The following is a 17664-nucleotide window of genomic DNA, read 5'->3' on the forward strand; positions in this document are numbered from 1 at the left end:
GCGACGTCGGGTCGACATCGGGTACCGGCGGCGTAAAATAGTTAATCGTGGATTATTGAACAAGGACGAAGATCTGCTTGACGAAGCGTAACGCGGCGGTGGTACTTGGGCGACAAAAGCGAGATTGACGAATCGTCACTGGTATTCTCTACGATCACGTTTTACTTCCAACGATTAATATCGATCTTTTCCCTGGAACTTCGCCGAGATCGTCGCGCGCCCATCGCTTTCATAAAATTCAGTTACCTCTGCGTGGCGCGTACTCGTGTGCGCTGCAGCGTAAAAATTAAACCGAGTCACCGAAAATCGAAACGCGACGATCAACTTTCGAGAAACGACGAGTAAACCTGACGACACGTGTAAATATTTGTTTGCTGGTTTGTGGAGCGAGGACAAGAATGTTTGTCCGGTATCTGTTGGAAAAGCTTCTCGGCGCAATTATACTTTGCAAATTGTTGAAGGCAGCGATATCGCGCCGATCAAGGCCATCGATCGGATAAACGCGCGGTAGGAAGTGCGATCGTGAATCGTAGCCCGCTGTCAAGATTAGATTTATTCGAGTTTTGCCGGGTATGTACGTAGAATGGCTAAAACACATAGTCGTGCACACTATTTTAAAATAGTTATCGATTATCAACGATCCAAGGCATTCCTGTTTCTAATCTATTGCACGGAAATGATTCTCATCGTTTCCACGGAACGCGCCGATAGTTCGCGGATACTTCGAGCACGCTCAGCGTCGTTCGCTAATTTAAATTGAAAGAGATCGAACGGCGGCGTTCGTCGTCGGATTTAGACGAAGCGGAGGGAGAGCAGAAATAGGAATCGCAGACATAATATGTTCTCACAGCTGCTTCAGTTTCTATTGTATTACGTATTGTTTATGACATTGTGCAGACATTTTTCGAGCGATGATACTACATCGAGTCGCGCTTCAATAATCGCGTACTGTATTATCGACGCTACCAGTCACACACTCGTTAGATTACATTACGTTGCCTTTTGCGTTGTCCACTGTGTGCATGTGCTTCGCAGCTAGTTCGATACAGTGTTCCATTATGCGAAAATGTCACACGCCGGAAGAAGTGCTGCGGAGACGACTCCCTTGTTGAGTAAGTTTTATTTCACGAGGTTTCCCTATCTCTCAACATTACACGTATGTATATGTATGTATATACGTACACATGTACATGTACACGTGTGTCGCGACGCGATCTCGATTGCTTTTAGGATTATCAATTTCTTTCGGCAAAGTCGTAGATCGCACTTAGAACTCGTGAATCACTGTGAAATTCTTGTCTCGTTCGGATGCGCTAGTCCTCATTCCGTAAAGACCAGAGGTTTCCATATATTTTGAAGGGAAACGTTTTGCGTTTCCTACGTACATGTGTTCCTACATAATTTTAGATCTTTTTCCACGTTACATCGATCCATCTAGCGCGTTGGAGCACGTTCGCTTCCGTGGCAGTCGTGGCCGAGTGGTTAAGGCGTCTGACTAGAAATCAGATTCCCTCTGGGAGCGTAGGTTCGAGTCCTACCGACTGCGGGGTCAATTGGCGGCTTAATTTTTTTTTCTATTCTGCGCTTCGAAACTTGTTTGTCACATTTTTAATCGTGAGAAGCAATTAAAAACCGAGTCAAAGTTAAGTATACCGACTTTTAAGAAAATAATCCTGACGAGTGAAATTCCTGAATGAACGTTTGCAATGCGATCATGTCACGCACCTCTCGTTAGCCTTTGTTAAGTTCGCGTTTAAACTTGATTGCCGCGCGCTTGTGACAATCACGCGGTCGTGTGTGCCGAGATAACATTGATCCGACTCATTTCGCCAGAGATCCACCGACTTTTACGTTGACGCCGAACCGCGGATACGATTTATAGAAAAATCGTGATCTGCGGATAGTGGAAGGAACGCGTGTAACGTGCAAGACGTCGATCGTTATCCTCGAAATCTGAACTCGGATTTGACTTCTTAAATCGATGTCAGGACCGTTTGACCTTACACAAAAGTCCGGGAACTAATGGCCTCGTGACACTCTAACTTTGACGGCCGATCGTCGAGTTCCAGGTTCATTCGAGCGTCTCGCGAATTTGCATGCATCGTTACTGTTGTTACTCGATCATGTGACAAGTTATCAAGTGGAATTAGCGGACTCGTCCGATAAAAGTCGTCGAGATACCGGGATCCGTACGCGGTATCTCGATAAACAAAGAAATTCTTCCCTCGCAGTGTCGATCGTCGTTCCGACGCGACTTGTCTGCGGAGCTCCCTGGCTCGAACGCGTCATCGTGTTCGTCGATTTCGCTGCCGAAATTTATTCGTTTCCGCCTAGACCACCGTCGCCGTCGCCGCTTGAACTTCGTGAACGCTCACGTGTGGCAGCGTGAAGAACGGATCCAGAAACTGGCAGACCGTAAAAGCGTTCGCCGGTGGTGGTGCACGCTCGAATCTCGCGAACAATCATTCATTTCCTTGCCCAAATCGGATTAGATCGGAGAGAGGAAGACTCGAATGAACATGTTGTGTAGGTACAAACGTTTCGCTCGAATCGGGTCGATCGAGAAAAGATAGTGCGCACGCTAATCGTGCTCGTACAGATACACGTGCGTGCTTTATAAACCGATCAGGTCGCCCGTCAAAACGGAGTCGATCAGAAGTTCGTTTCATTGCTAGGACAATAGAATTCTTTCGCCCTTATACGTTCGTTCTTTGCGTCGATGATGTTTCACGATTTATGTAATTCCATACAGAACCTGCTGACGTCGAGGAGGCTCAGTTAATTACTCGTTCGGGACATATAATTTCAGTATCTTGCGTGGTTCGTTTCGCATTCGTTGTACGAGAGTATCGTTACTTTTGTCGTCGGTTAGCCACGTCGCTTTCGCGAGGTGAAGTTTTCGTTGCGAAAAATGCCAGAGACGTCGTACGTCCCAGTTTCGAGGAGTAAGGTTCCGATCGATGAGACCGAAGTGCCCTCCGCCCTCAGGAATCGCAGAACCTTTCGTCATCGTTGCCGTGCTTTCATTCGGGATTATTAATCGGGACACTTGCAGAAATTCGAGCGAACTTTATCTCAGAACGATGATTCGAGGATAATAACGTTTGACGTTTTAATTGTCCGTTAACGATCGATTGATTACTCGATTAACGACGATCGTGGTGATTGCACGCGCGACTCGTTCGCGGGGGTGACGAGTCGTTTGATCGATCGGTCGGCAAGTCGGACGTCCGGAATAAAAATTGACGACAAGCAATTCGAAAGTTTCAGGGAGGAACGTCGGTTCGAAGTTCGATCTGAAGCAGATCCTTCTACGAAGGATACCGATCCTGGCATGGCTGCCTCTGTACGGTTCGTCGAAATTCCTGCAGGACGTTTTGGCAGGACTGACAGTCGGTTTGACCGCGATACCGCAGGGTATAGCTTACGCAATAGTCGCCGGACTCCCAGCACAGGTGTGTACGCTTGTCATACGTCGTTTAAGGGTTTCTTATACAGCGGAAAGTCCTCGCGGAACGGGAAACTGAAATTGCTTCTCCGAAACATAGAACACGACGTCCATGCTGACCACTGATATCATAGCCCACTCGACCACCACCGGCCATTGACCATTTGACCACTGACCATCATAGATCATTGACCATACTAATTGCGCCCGCTCTGTCTTATCGCTGACGTGTAATTAATTTCGTACATACGCTTGATCGACTTCGTTCTGACGCGAGAGCAAAGTGAGAACGGTGCATACCTATGTCCATCCGTTCGTCTCCGCTGAGAACGACTTTCGCCGGTCGGGAAGATGGATTCTCGTTAGGTGAACTTTTGAAAACTTCAGTACGGCCTCTACAGCAGTTACATGGGTTGCTTCGTCTACCTGGTGTTCGGCAGCTGCAAGGACATCACGGTGGGACCTACGGCAATCATGGCTCTACTGTCGCAACAGCATGTGATGAGGCTCGGAGATGACATCGCGGTAAGTGCATCGTTTTGTTCCACCAAAAAAAAAAAAATGGGTCTGCCCTGACGTTTCGTGTAACGCTAACGATAGAACGATCGATGAACCGTTCTGTTTCGCGTGATTCGTCCATTTCTGGAGTTTCGGTCCGAATCATAGATCGAGAACTCCATGTTCGGTAGAAAACGTACGAAAAGTGTGGCATGCGAAGAAGAATACCGAGAACGGAGAGAGATGAAAAGTGAGACCGGGTATTGTTTGTTCCTCAGGTACTTCTGTGCTTTTTGTCGGGTTGCGTGATCACGGTCATGGGACTGCTCCATTTAGGATTCCTCGTGGAGTTCGTTAGCATGCCGGTGATCTCTGGATTCACGAACGCGGCTGCCATTATAATCGGCACCTCGCAGTTAGGCACGTTGCTCGGTTTGAGCGGCAGGAGCGACTCGTTCGTCGACGCGATCGTTAAAGTTCTCGATCACGTCAATGAGATCACCGCTTGGGATCCACTGTTAGGAGTCTGTTCGATGATCGTCCTGGTCTGTTTGAAGGTAAGCCCGCCGTCTCTCGATCGCTGAACCCGAGGTACGTATAAAGCGACTGTTTGAACGTCGGAAACAGAAACTGCCCGGGAAGAAGGCCGGGACGCCGTTCGAAAAATTCTTATGGGTAACGTCGCTGGCGAGGAACGCGGTGATCGTCGTCGCTGGAATTCTATTGAGTTACACGTTGTCCCGTTACGACATCAGACCGTTTAAAATTACTGGCAATATTACGGAGGGTCTACCGCCGCTCGCACCACCTCCGTTCAGCGTCGTAAAGGGAAACCATACGTACAATTTCGTTGAGTCAGTCGTCGAACTCGGAAGCACCGTCGTCTCGGTTCCCCTGATCGCTATTTTGGAGAGTATCGCTATCGCCAAGGCTTTCGGTACGTTGCACGAACATTGATAAAATGATCGCGACGATTTTGTTCGCGTCCTCTTCTGTTTACACGAGCGATCGTTCGCGATCGAGCTCGTGCGTCCGTTCACGAAACGAATCGTTGTTGATCCAGCTAAAGGGAAGACGGTAGACGCTAATCAAGAGATGCTCGCCCTGGGGCTGTGCAACGTTTTCGGTAGCTTTACCCGATCGATGCCAACAACCGGGAGCTTCACGAGGACCGCCGTGAACAACGCATCGGGCGTAAAAACACCGATGGGCGGCGTAATCACCGGATGCCTGGTGCTCTTGGCGTGCGGCCTTCTCACCTCCACTTTCGAGTTCATCCCGAAAGCAACGCTGGCCGCGGTGATCATGGTTGCCATGTACAACATGCTCGAGCTTCGTATTTTCACCGTGCTTTGGCGTACCAAAAGTAAGAATCCCGTTCAACTAGATACATCGGGGCATTGCATATTTTTTTTTTACGAAGAACGGGGATTTCAAATTCAACGCGACGTGCCTTCGTTCATTGTCGGCGCGCAAATAACGGAGATGCCTCGACGCGGAATTTCGACAAGACTAGCTCCGTAAGATTTGACGACAGATTCTAGAGAACTCCGAAGTAACGCTTGTCGTTCACGTTCATACGGTCCCTTTTGAATCCGCGACGATCTCCGTAACGCTCCGTAACGTAAATTCTTGTCCTACGATATTAGTGCCGTTTTAACGACATCTCTCCTCGAAACAGATTTCGTTCGTATCCGACGATCCGGCACAATAATTTAGCGTCTGTCTCCACTCGTAGAGATTGACCTGATACCTTTGACGGTGACTTTGTCGAGCTGCCTGGCGATCGGTCCGGAATACGGCATGATTGCCGGAATCGTGGTAAATCTGATTCTCCTGCTCTATTTCGCGGCCAGACCCGGATTATTGATCGAGGAGCGAGTCGTCGATGGCCTGACGATCCTGTTCGTATCGCCGAAACAGTCGCTGAGCTACCCGGCCGCAGAGTATCTCCGCGAACGCATCATGTCCTGGTAAGTACCATGTCACGTCTTCGTTCGCGAGGCCCGTCGCCGTTTAAATTTCGTCGTCGTCGTCGTTCAGGGGCAACAACGGATCGCGACAACGCATCCCCGTGGTGGTGGAGGGCCGCCACGTCCTTCGGATCGACGCGACCGTGGCGAAGAACCTCGCTCTGTTGTTGGCCGACTTGGAAGCCAGGGGACAGAAGCTCGTCTTCTGGAATTGGTGCGAGGAGGCCAGGCGAACTCTGATAAGTTACGACGCTACGCTTACGATGTCCTTCCGAGCTTCCGGCAGTATCGTTCAAATATTCTCAAGCAGAACGTTCCCATCGCCGCACGTCTTGCGCGAGTGAAACTCTAAACGCAATTTCCTTGGAACGCGGCCAAAGTTCATGGTTCCCGGTTCGCGTTCGAACACAAAATGCATCGTCGCTCTTGGCGTGGATCCGATTCGTTTCGTTCGACGCTCGTATGGACAAAGTCACGAGAACAATTTCCGTACGAGGACCTCTACGGTACGTGATGCGCAATTACGTGAAGCTTGGCTTTCTTAAAATTGGACATGGAAAGATCTGACGATTTTAGACATTAGACGATACGAGATCAGACACATAACTTATTTTGTTAAAGATCATTAATTATTGTTCGTCCGTCACATCGCCGCTTGACACGAACTTGAAAAGATCCTTTTCTCATTACTTTCCCTATCGCTCACCTTCGTTCCTATGATCGTTTTATTACTTTAAAACAGCGCTCTACACGCGTGTACGTACGTAGCGAGCGTAGTCGGACGTCAAAGCGCGAAGGTAGAACTGCGTTACGAATTACGCAAAGCGCAAAGAAACAGCTGGTGATGGGTACGCACGTTCGTTTGGGTAAACGAACGGGGTGAAAAACAGCGATCGAGAACGATCATCCCATCAATAGGCAAAAATATCATTCAAGTTCGGTACTCATCCGGCGACGAAGATGACAGCTTCCGCGCCCTTTTCGCGCCGAACGCTCGGAAAGTGCAGCGGTCGGAAAGTGCGCGCGCGTCGAGGGTCCATCAACGGGCCAATGGGAAAGCCGGAGAGGCAGAGGGTGCTCCGATCGATGCAGTTGCCCTGGGAGCGTGCGCCAGTGGTGGTCGCAGGTCGGCCGTTTGTCGTTTGGAACGCGGTCCGTGGGCAGCGTCGAGGCGACCCTGATGACATCCGAGTCGAGGACGTCGTGCCAGTGCGTCCGTTTTCCCCATTCGGCTGTGTCTTATCGCGCGAGTTCGATCGTCACGTTGCAACGCGTCGGTGGACGCTGTTTTTGTTTATGGCGTAGCGGCGGCGCGACCACGATCGCGATGAAATAATGAAGCAGACGACCGCGACCAACGACAACCGTCGAGAAGATGCCGCCGGCAGGTCGCTGCACGGCAACGGGAAATGCGCGACAGCTGGACGGTTTCGCCCTGTAATCGTGAGTAACTCGTCCTTTCCTGTTCGAGCCGACGTAGAACGCGGAGGCTGAAACGTCGCGTCCGCGTCAAAACCGTGGTCGGAGGTTTGACAGAGGTCAGTGTACTCGACGAGCCGTTCGGTCGCTCGATCGTTCGATTCCCTGTCGCGATATAGGGAAGCTGTCTCGTGGAATCACAGTTTCGATTTCTACCTACTTACCTCGAAACGTTTCGCAGTCGTATTCGACGTTGCCCTCACCAATTATTACCGGACCCGCTCGACGTTCCCGAACCGAGACGCTTCTTTGGCACCGGATCAGGTTATAGAGGTCAGTGTACTCGACGAACGTCCTTTAATTTTCTGTCACCATTAACCGACATACGGAATCGAAGCGCGGACTCAGCCTCTGCCCTTTCGAATCTGGTTTTCGTTCTCTCGTTTCATACGTTCTATCACGATCCCGTCCCCGACACCTCCGGACGACGATCCGTCAGTCGCGCTGACATTTTCGTCGAGAAAACGTTCGTCTCGTGCGGTTTGCTGTTGATACGCACGACTCGATGAAATTATGAAACCAATGCCGAATTTCAATTACGAATAATTATTTAAATGTCCGAGGTACGTAGCTCGTCGCTCATTAATATTTACTGTACGTCGATGCATATTAAGCGTTGCAGGCAATTTCCTTCGAAATCTCACCTCTCTCATGATTTACAAATCTTTGTGCGTAATCATCGTTAGGCAGAGTTTTTGCTTTCCGCTGCCATACTAATTTTTAATTGCATTTCAATAGCGGAAGTTCCGTCGACGTGTAAACGACAAAAGCGTTCAGGTTGAAGAGAGCGAGCGATCGAATCGAGAGATCTTTGTGCGACCTCGTGCATAATTACGAGTGTTTCCACTCAGCTATTTTAGCTCGAGCCAAAGTATTTTTAAGACGCTGTCTCTCCTATTCGCGATGGGACATCCTTGAGTCAGGATAAACGGAAGATCTTCTTCGGCATAAGAGAATTACGGGTACATCGAGGATTAAAATGGGTTCGACGTTTGAAATAATAGCGAAGCTGCATTGAAACTGGGAATCGTATGCAAACAGGTGCTTCTGGCGAGGCGAGGTAACGGAGGAAGCGAAATAAAAAGAGGTTTGCCTTCGATTCAGTTTCTCTCCCCGGTCCGACGAAATTTCTCGTCGCGATTCACGGACGACCGCTTGAACATCGAGGATCTGCCCGTTTCATCGATTAAATAAAATTCGAATCGGCCCGTAATGGACTGGACGCTAATTCTCGCAACGTTACGTCCCGAGTAAATGCAGCGCGCATAGCAATTACGTCGACGTTACGCGGCACGATTAGGGGATCGTTAGAATTCTGGGGGAATCGGGTGAATTAATTAAATACCGAAGATGAGTGATACGGTCCATGTTGAGAGATCGAGTGTACGAGTTCGTTTAAACGGAACTTGAACTCATTAAATATTCACACGCGTGTCACGTTTCATTGCTTTTTAATTCGATCTTTCATCGATCAGAAAGTAAAGTTTGAGAGAGCACCGTGCGTGTGTGCGCGCGCGCGTGGTTGTATGGTCGATGAAGATTACTCGAGCGAGACATTAGTAGGTTTGGTACATTTTTGTCGAAAGATTCGAGATTGTTGATCGTTGGAGAACGTCGTCCGTCCCACTGCGTTTTTGTTCGGAATTCCACGGACGATAACGCCCATCGTATCGATTCGCGGGGCACGCGTAGCCAGGAGTGGGTCTCAAGTGGGAAGTTCACGCGTAACCGGAAATAGGAACGTAGGTACTACACGTACAGACGTATCTGTGCATTCGGTCGCGTGCGTTTCCCCGCGTAGGAGCTTAGCCGGTGTAAACATATTCCCAATTGATTAGCTACCGTGGAGCTTCTACCGAACTTGTCAATGTTATCGCCGGGCTCGGCAAACAGGCGCGTTAGGCACACGGGACCGTGCTAGGTGGCTATAGATGTACTATGTTATTCATGAAATGAGATCGACCAGTCTGAACGAGCGTAGAAAATGTAAATTTCCACTAGAGCATTCGATCAGGATCAAGGCTCTTCGCGAGCTTAAACTATGAAATGCATGCGTCGTTCCTTATAAAAATCCTCAGTCTGGAAATTGAGTACCTAGCCGGTGAGTAACGGGAGAACGGGTTTTGTTCGTCGAATCTTTCGTTTAAACGCGAAAGTCGCTGCTTGCGATGATTCAGGCGTATTTGCGCGCGAGGTGATCGATGATCGTCCATTCGTTTCCTGCTCTCGCAATTAGAGATCGCGCGCGTACACTCGTCCGCGATCAGAGGCGTTAAATCATCGGCTTATCGCCGGGCAGGTAGATGCATCACCGAGGAACGGCTCTTCTCGAATCAGACATTGCCCGACTTTTGAATTACGAATCCCCATCTCTTCCCTTTAATGGTTCTGTTAACGGGTAAGAAGTGCTCGGTCGTTGATCACGTCGGAGGACGTGCACACGTGTACGAGCTCGTTTCGCGAATCGATCTGATGCGAACATTTAGTCGTAGACTCGGACGAAACTTTTCATTTCAAATCTTTCATTTTAATCGTAATCGTAATAGGGACGCGTGTGTCGTTCCAGTCTCGCGATCACTTGGACGCACCCCCCTCCTCTTTTAATTAGAGCCACACGGCCAACATCGCGACACGCGTTTTCGACGAGCCGCGCCGCGATGCTTCAGCGAATCGAGAGAACGACGCGCTGTTATTTTCTCCGTGAGCGCGTTGCATTATAAAAAGCATGAAATATGTAACGAGCTCGTATCGTTTCAATGGGCAACCGGATGAGATAAAAATTCTGCCGCACCCTCGATTAGGCCGACACAATTTGTCCGAACCTCGAATCACACGATTAAATTAGTAGTAACAGTAATTGTACGTGATCGTGATTGTTCTTGTTCGATGAAAAGTGTCGATGAATCGTGAACGGACGTCGGGTGAATCGACTCGGAGATAAAAGAGGATCGAGAGACGCCCACTGGCCGACGTTGAAAAGCGAAGCGAGCCTTTCTGTTTCTATTTGTGATGCCACGACGAATGTAGACGAACATTCAGATGAAAATCGTAAATGTATGATAATATAGCGGTAATGAACTGAAGCGAATCGATGGTCCTCCGTTGAAATTTATTAACCGCGGCGAGAGAATTTATTGGCCGACGCTCAAGGTCGATGATAGGATTAGACCTCGACGGAAAATGACAAGGCCGCGCGATACGTAAAAACTCGCGTGGCCCCGTCTCGCTCTGACGGAAACGAAACGTCGCGTCGCGTGGCATCGTTGAAAAGTACCGGCGGCGAAGCAATTAGGTGGACGATAAATTCCTGCCCATGCACTGAGCGCTTTATCGTTTTCCCGTCCCGTGACAAATGATCCTCGAGTGCCCTCCTTAATTCATCGCTCCTCGTCGTAACGTTCCCAACGTCCGTCGTCTGCAGGATACTTTCTCTCGCGTATACACCGCTGAAGCTCGTCGATATCGGTGACGGTCGTTAAAACGACGAGGAGGAAGGATCGACCGTCTCCGTAGCATCGTGCTCGACGACGGTCGACGAACGTTTACTCCTTCGGACGAAGCTGAATTCTTCGGGGTGTGACCGGCCAAAATCACTGAACGAACCATATTTCATTCTAGTAGGCTCGTGGCACGTATCGAATCGAAACGGAAAGTGTATTTCTGTTGGTCGATCGACGAAGTAGGTCGTTCGCTTGTAAGCCACAGTGTCCCGTTTTGCAGATGCGAGGAGAACGCGCCGCGGGGTCCAGCCGTGCGTCCGTCGTCAAATCTGAAGCACCGTGTCGCCACTCGGATACAGATTACAGATTACCTACCATCGTCCCGCGTCGATTTCATAAAGCACAGCCGTGAATCCTCTGCTCCGACCGTTCTATCTTTTTGTTCATTTCAGAAATGGTTTGGTACGTGCGCCGCTGCTGTTTCAAACGTTTCCGTACGAAAATCATGCAGTAGAGAAAAGGAGACTACGAGTCCCGCATCTCTGATTCGCGGCGCGGGGTCAGGCATTACTGACCCGCATCGGCCGTTAAACGGAAATTGCACGTTTGTCTCGTTGCGTGACAACGTTATCGCGGCAAAAACAGAGAAAGGATCGTTTCCCGACGCGGAACGAGATACGATTTGAGTTTTCTTCCCCCTCGTTACATCATATACACGTTTCGGTTGATCGAACGCGACGTACTCGCGGGAAATTACCACGGAAAATGAGAATTTTCAATCCCGCATCCACCGCGCTAATTGCAAATTGCACGGGGTATAATTTTCGCGTTGAACAGTAACGTCCGAGCGAGATGCACGCTCGCCCGTAAGTACGTTCTCGCAGAGTAAAGGTCAATGAATCACTGCGAACGATGTTTGTGAAACGATCCGCGAGGTCCCGTAAGACTGACCGTCGCGACGATTCGACAACTCTTACCGAGAGGATCGAAGTGCGAACAATACAAAGTTTCACATTTTTCGTCATAATTAGACGCGGACCGTGATCGAAACGTCTACGGTACGATACAACGATCGAGGGCACGCGTGTCACACCGATCGCAGACCGACGGGTAAAAGTCGATACGAAATACGCGCGGTAGCTCCAAGAAACATGAATGTAACCTTTTGCGTGTTTCAATTGAACGGTGAACAGTACGGTGGTAACCGATGTCGCAGGCATCGTAATTTTCGGATTGCTCCGGTTTCGAATAATTCAGTGAGGATCGAGCTCGTTCGACGGTCACGAAGTAAGTAATTGCTTCTCTTTCAATCCTGTTGAAACATTTTCCGTATGAACGTTGCGTTCGAGCTGATCGATCGGACGCGTTCTTCCAGTCAAAGTGAATTCTAATTTATTATCTCGAGGCTTTTAGACGCGATCAAATAATGATAATTCTATTGACTCGCCGCGCGGTGCACCGTTTGAAACGCATGTTTCACTTTCCCATCGGAAATCGTGTTTTCACCCCCTCGTCACCGTATCATCGATCTCCCGCGGCCTAGAAGGAACCGATTCGTACATCGTCCGAGGAACCCGTTCGACGCGGTTTACCCCTGGACATCGCTTCCTTCCGCTCGTTGCACCGAATCCGTTCCGAATGTCTTCCACGGATCATCGACGCTGACCGTTCGACGACGGCTGGTCGTGGTGCTAATTCGCCAGTGTAAACGACTCGTTCCCACTCGGCTCCTCGATCGTTTGCGTTTCCTGTTGGTCCACCGCGAAGCCGAACGACTCCGCTTTCAGTTTGCGTAACGTACCAACAGAGATTCTACCTCCGTTCGTTAAACTTAGCCGGACATCAGTCGCCGGATGTCAGAAAGAGGGGAAACAGAAGCGATACCACTAGTTTCTGACCACTGCGGACGTGATTTCCTTCTGCCTGTTGCGTCGAATCGATGGATCGTCAGGCGCTGAGGAGCGCGTGATACCAGCGTCGATCCCTCGAGGTTCGCTCTTGGACTTTTAATTCGACCTGATTCGCGGATTCAATGAAACGTTTCGAGCGGGATCTAAACGCTGCCGGACGAACGATTCGCCACCGGTTCTTCGTGCTTCCGCGAAAGCCGAGGCGAAGTAGAGTTTCGACAAATTCGTGTTCGCCAAGTCATTGAAGTTCAATCTGCGAACGCGACGTGTTCGTGTCACGTTTGTATCGCGAAACTTTTCCGACGAGACAGCGATGTATCCTCGGCGAAGGGACTCACCGCTATTTTTCTCCAATTTCAACTTTGCTGCCTTTCGAGGCGCTCCCCTGCCTACGAAGATTAAGCGCCACGAACTTTCGCCAAACTTCTCGTTGAACCGTGGCTCGATTCTGCTCGTGTCGTTGTTCAATTTCAGTCCGTTCAATGAACAAACGATCATCTGTGAATCGGTCGGACGAAAATGAATTACTAACGAAGGTGTTTTATTTTGCTCGCAGAACGAACTACCATCCCCATGCTTGCTCGCAGTGCCTTTCCTGGGACCACTTTAGGTGAGTAGTGAAGCTTGCATCCGTACGAATTTCAAACGATGGGATCGTTCGTATTCCATCCATCCCGATACGATTCAGGCCGCGCTTCTTGGCCCGCGTTCGTCATCGCGATACGAAACGTGCTCGTCGGGTCTCAAAGAAAGATCGTTAAGTACGAGCAAGAGGGGGTGAATTCGATTTTCCGAAGAAACAGTTCTGTCCTTCGTTCGTGGAGAGTCGTGGCCATGCACCGAGCCGACGAACTCGGTCCGTGTCGTCCAATACAGCTTTCGTTCAGCGTAACGAGTAGTTCTACGAACGAGCTCCTTTCGCCGGTCGAACGCGACCGTCGGCAGGCAATGTTTCGTGTAATAATGCTCTCACGGATGGTCGATAAAAATCTCTCGTCTACGTTGAACGCGTGATATAACGTGATCGAAAGTTCGCGACGCACGTTTATTAAAAGGAGAGAAACTCCCGATACCGTGGCAGATCGCCGATTTCCTTTCGTAAGATTCACGCGAGAGACACGACTCGATAAAAGATAGTTCGTGCCTTGTTACATTTTTCGATGCCGGGCAAATCTAACGGGGGTAGAGGACAGGACGGAGGTGGGACGGGTGACGTACGAGACTCGCGACTTTCTGGAATTTAATTCCAACTTCCCGGGAGATCAACGGTTTGATCTAAATCCGAAGTTCCTCCTGGCCGTATGCACATACGTGAGTAGGTATATTTGCACGGCGACCTGTCCCAGAAGTTACTCCCGTCGGGAGTCATCGGCTTGCACGGAGTAAAAACAAAAGTTTTACCATTTCAGTTATTAGTCGACTCTCCGTTCCGTTTGCCGGTTCTTTTTTCTGTATACGCGAGGTTGTCGCGAGGAAAAATTGCTGTTACCGAACGTACGAAGTCAGGATTTTCGCCTGAAACTTTTTAACGCGGAAAAGTTTCACTAGAAACCTGTATGTATAATGAGAGTGGGTCTCACCGTTCTTCCCTTTGATCGTCGTAACGAAATCGATGCTCGAAATTACCTCGTTTCACATTTGTCATTGTTTGATTTTATATTCTTGCACCGAGTTCAATCACGACTTGACCATCGAACGCACGTTCCATTTCGTTACACGAACTCTGTGTCCGTAAACGACAAAATTACCGCTCGTCAAATCGGTATTACCTGTTAATTAAAACCATCGTCACGTATTTATGAACGAACGAACACACTCCGTTCGATGATTGCCGTTACACGTTCACCGTTAATTAATTGCGATATGTTCATAATTACTTGGTACACGGCGCTTCGTGCCGCGTTACAAAATCGAACGCCTACTCGTCGGTACGAGGGAGGCATAGTTCTACGTTGAACCGATTAACGACGCGTGCGAACGTGAAATATTTGTGTAAACGCGAGAAATCTGCGTGTCGCTCGGAGGGCAGTCGTGAATTCTTCGACTCGAGGATGGAACGCGAACGTTCAACCCGATTACTACGTCGACGGCTCGGCTCGACGATTGATGCGCGATTTCATGGCCGCAAACCTCTTTACTCGGTCACCGTCCTCGATCGGTTTTCACCGCGACGAACTCGAAGTAGATGCGCTCGACGACGTCTCGATACATAAAATTTCCGAATGTTGTACAGAAAGTTCGTGCGAATGGGTTCACGTTCATCGAAGGCGTAGCGAGGCAGCACGGTTGACGTCGTCCGTGGTCGTGTCGACGGAAGCTCTGGAGGATGGGTTCCCGAAGGAGCGGTTCCGGCGGGAACCGGGCGAACGCCGGCGTTCTGAAGGACCGGGCGAACATGTCGTTCATGCTGGTGGTCATGTTCTTCGTCGTGTTCGGGCTGATCGTCCTCACGGAGATATTCCTGATCGACGAGAGGCACGACGCGGGCGGAGGTGGCACCGGGGCCCTGGGAGGTCACAGAAGCGGACATCGTTCGCTAGCTGCGCAGGATCGTCCAGATTACGGGGATATCGGAGTAAGTATGCGATTAAGACTGTCCACTTGATTAAGCGCGATCGATACCGATTTCCTGTTCGCACCCGATTCGAAACAGACCGGTCTCGTACATGTCGTTTCGAAACACACGTTTTCACGCTCAAACCATTCGTCCGTTTCCAACGTCGCGAGCGTGTCGAAGCATACGATCGAAAATTGGATAGATCGTCGTTCATAACGATGCGAGAACGAAGCGGTTCGACGGGATCGATGCGCGATCGAACGGTAGATCTTCCCCGAACAAGACCGAACGAGCGAGTCGTCAGACTCGATTTATGAGGGAGGATCGGTTCAACGCATTACATCCCGGTCGACGCACCGGCGCTGTTTATTTTCGTTTTGTCAACCGCTTTAATCATCGTTAGTCGCTGGCAAATATTGATCCGTTGGATGGGGGGCGGCGGCGGGTTAGTCGGACCCCTGTCCCACTGCGAGAAAAATCGGGGAAACACAGGATTCGTCCTTGTTTGGACATCGATCACGCTGGCTCGACGAGCTCTTCGAGCCTACGTAGTACGCGTTTGTACACACAGATGAAACGGGTAAGTAACTGAAACGATTGCGAATCGCACGTTTCCTGCAGTACAATTTCGACGTTGCGATCGATCCCTTGCTTCGGTGAAACGTACGTAGATCTAAAATATATTACGCGACCGATCATCAGTGACGAAGGCCCTATCTCTTGTCATCAGCCGCGATTCGCTCGAATTTGTAATCGTGTCGATCGTGTATTTTTCTACGAGTGTACAAAATCCGTGGTCAACCGTAGAGTATACTTCGGACCGAAATGTTGAACGATCGTACGATTACGATGCTGCTCGTGTTTGTATACGCTGTGCACACACGTGGTTTAGCGTTAAGTTGCCAGGTGGACAACGATAACGTCGGCATCGGAAGTACGACGTGTGTACATAGAAAAATTAATAGCCGAGTAAATAATGGTAGATCGTTTGAACGCGGCTGGTGGTGAAGAGATAAGTGTGATCGCCCGTCTTTCATACTCACCGAACCATTGATCAGATCGAGATTCGGACCGGCACAGTAGCGTCTGGACGTGTACTTAAGTGAAAAATGACATCGAATGAGATTCGGGAATTGGAACAGACGTCCCGCGTAACGCGTTCCATTCGGTCTCTGGGAACAATGGACGAATAAACGAAGAGGACGACGGAGAGGGTGTCACGGGGTCGTAGGTGACGTCCTGTTGCCTCGGCCCGGGCCGGAAACCATTTCCAATCTCCGCTATAAAGTTCGCAATCATCGCGAATAAAAGGGAGCAGATTATGACCTAAAATCGTGCTTTGGTGTCCTCGCCTCCGGGAAATTAAAACGTCTCGATGGCCGGCGGCAGTCCGCGACACAACCGAGTCGTCCTGACCGTCTCCAGCTTCCCTTCTCTCGTTTTACACGCTCTCTTTCGTCGTCGTGACCCGTTTGCTTCATGGCACGCTCAGAAACGTTATCGGGCAAATTGATGCGGACTTTGATCCGATGATCGACGTAGCAGCTAGCAGCCTCGACGAATCGGGGAGATTGGAGGTGCGTCTCCGTTGGAAGCAGGGTCGACAATTCTGAAACGTTTCCCCCGTGCGTTTCCTGTTCGAAAGGGAACCGGTAAAAGACTTTCGAACTAATGGCAAGGGCTCGACTCCTCTACGTGGCACGGCCGCTGCCGCTTTGTTCGTACAAAAAAGAATGGAGACGGAGAACTTTCCCATCCCGGTCCATCGATTCTCGCCCTGTTCTTCTCTCTGTTCTTGTCTGTGCTTCTATTTTTATTCCACCCGGAGCATCGTGGAGCGCGGTCGGGTTTTATAGGCTTTTCCTTTCTACCGGACAATGATTCGAATGAGAACTAGTTCGCGTGGCATCGGCGCCGCCATTTAAAACGATATCGATTCCAGCGTCTACGTGTTCTCTCCCTTTCGCGTTTCCTAGCCAGAGACGGGGTGAAGGACGCGCGTTCTTAAAAAATACCGATGCACTGCAGAGTGGTACGCGTCTCGCGTAACTAGACATTTGTATTCGTCCCTTCGCACAGACGATTCCAAAAGTGTGTGCACACGCGTACGAGCTGACGATCGATACGAAGCACCGTTTCAAATTGTCCTTCGTTCATCGATTCTACCGTAGAGCCTTGGAAAATGAATTTCGGTCCTTCCGTGTCCGAGCGTTCGCTCGAAAGAGAACTTTGTTCGTGAACAATTTGTCAAACATCTTTCTGAACTCGACGAACGTGTAAGATCTCGTCGGGAGAAATTTCTCCTGTTCGAATTCGCGTTTCAAAGCGGCTACGGAAACATTTTCGATTAAGGATGTAT

At 49.8% G+C, this 17664-nt stretch overlaps 2 protein-coding genes and 1 non-coding gene across 7 annotated transcripts in view; all 3 read left to right on the forward strand.

Annotated features, from left to right (window-relative positions):
- Positions 1–715: 715 nt before the first annotated feature.
- On the forward strand, positions 716–6594 carry LOC108629406 (sodium-independent sulfate anion transporter). Of its 4 annotated transcripts, none has more exons than XM_018032053.2 (8): positions 716–1112; positions 3265–3455; positions 3836–3973; positions 4225–4503; positions 4574–4883; positions 5010–5312; positions 5685–5919; positions 5990–6594. In XM_018032053.2, the coding sequence occupies exons 1-8, from the start codon at positions 1067–1069 to the stop codon at positions 6261–6263; spliced, it is 1776 nt and encodes a 591-aa protein (XP_017887542.1). In that variant the 5' UTR covers positions 716–1066; the 3' UTR covers positions 6264–6594. The 4 variants fall into 4 exon arrangements, with proteins under 4 accessions (XP_017887542.1, XP_017887544.1, XP_026673155.1 ...); XM_018032055.2 differs by lacking the exon at positions 716–1112 and adding an exon at positions 1873–2526; XM_026817354.1 differs by lacking the exon at positions 716–1112 and adding an exon at positions 2574–2945.
- Positions 1465–1546, forward strand: TRNAS-AGA (transfer RNA serine (anticodon AGA)). Its single transcript has one exon. It is a non-coding gene; the product is annotated as a tRNA-Ser (tRNA).
- Positions 6595–7392: 798 nt separating the features above from the next.
- Positions 7393–17664, forward strand: part of LOC108629486 (uncharacterized) — a 17140-nt gene continuing 6868 nt past the window's right edge. Inside the window, exons 1-4 of one of the 2 annotated variants that reach the window (XM_018032198.2) lie at positions 7393–7671; positions 13305–13358; positions 14982–15323; positions 15709–15885. In XM_018032198.2, the coding sequence (XP_017887687.1) occupies positions 15075–15323; positions 15709–15885 (426 nt within the window). In that variant the 5' untranslated portion in view covers positions 7393–7671; positions 13305–13358; positions 14982–15074. The remainder of the gene's footprint in view (positions 7672–13304; positions 13359–14981; positions 15324–15708; positions 15886–17664) is intronic. The other variant, XM_026817353.1, reaches the window with a different exon arrangement.

This window comes from Ceratina calcarata, unplaced genomic scaffold, assembly GCF_001652005.2.
Source record: "Ceratina calcarata isolate Rehan_Ccalc_2016 unplaced genomic scaffold, ASM165200v1 scaffold569.2, whole genome shotgun sequence".
Classification (NCBI taxonomy): domain Eukaryota; kingdom Metazoa; phylum Arthropoda; class Insecta; order Hymenoptera; family Apidae; genus Ceratina; species Ceratina calcarata.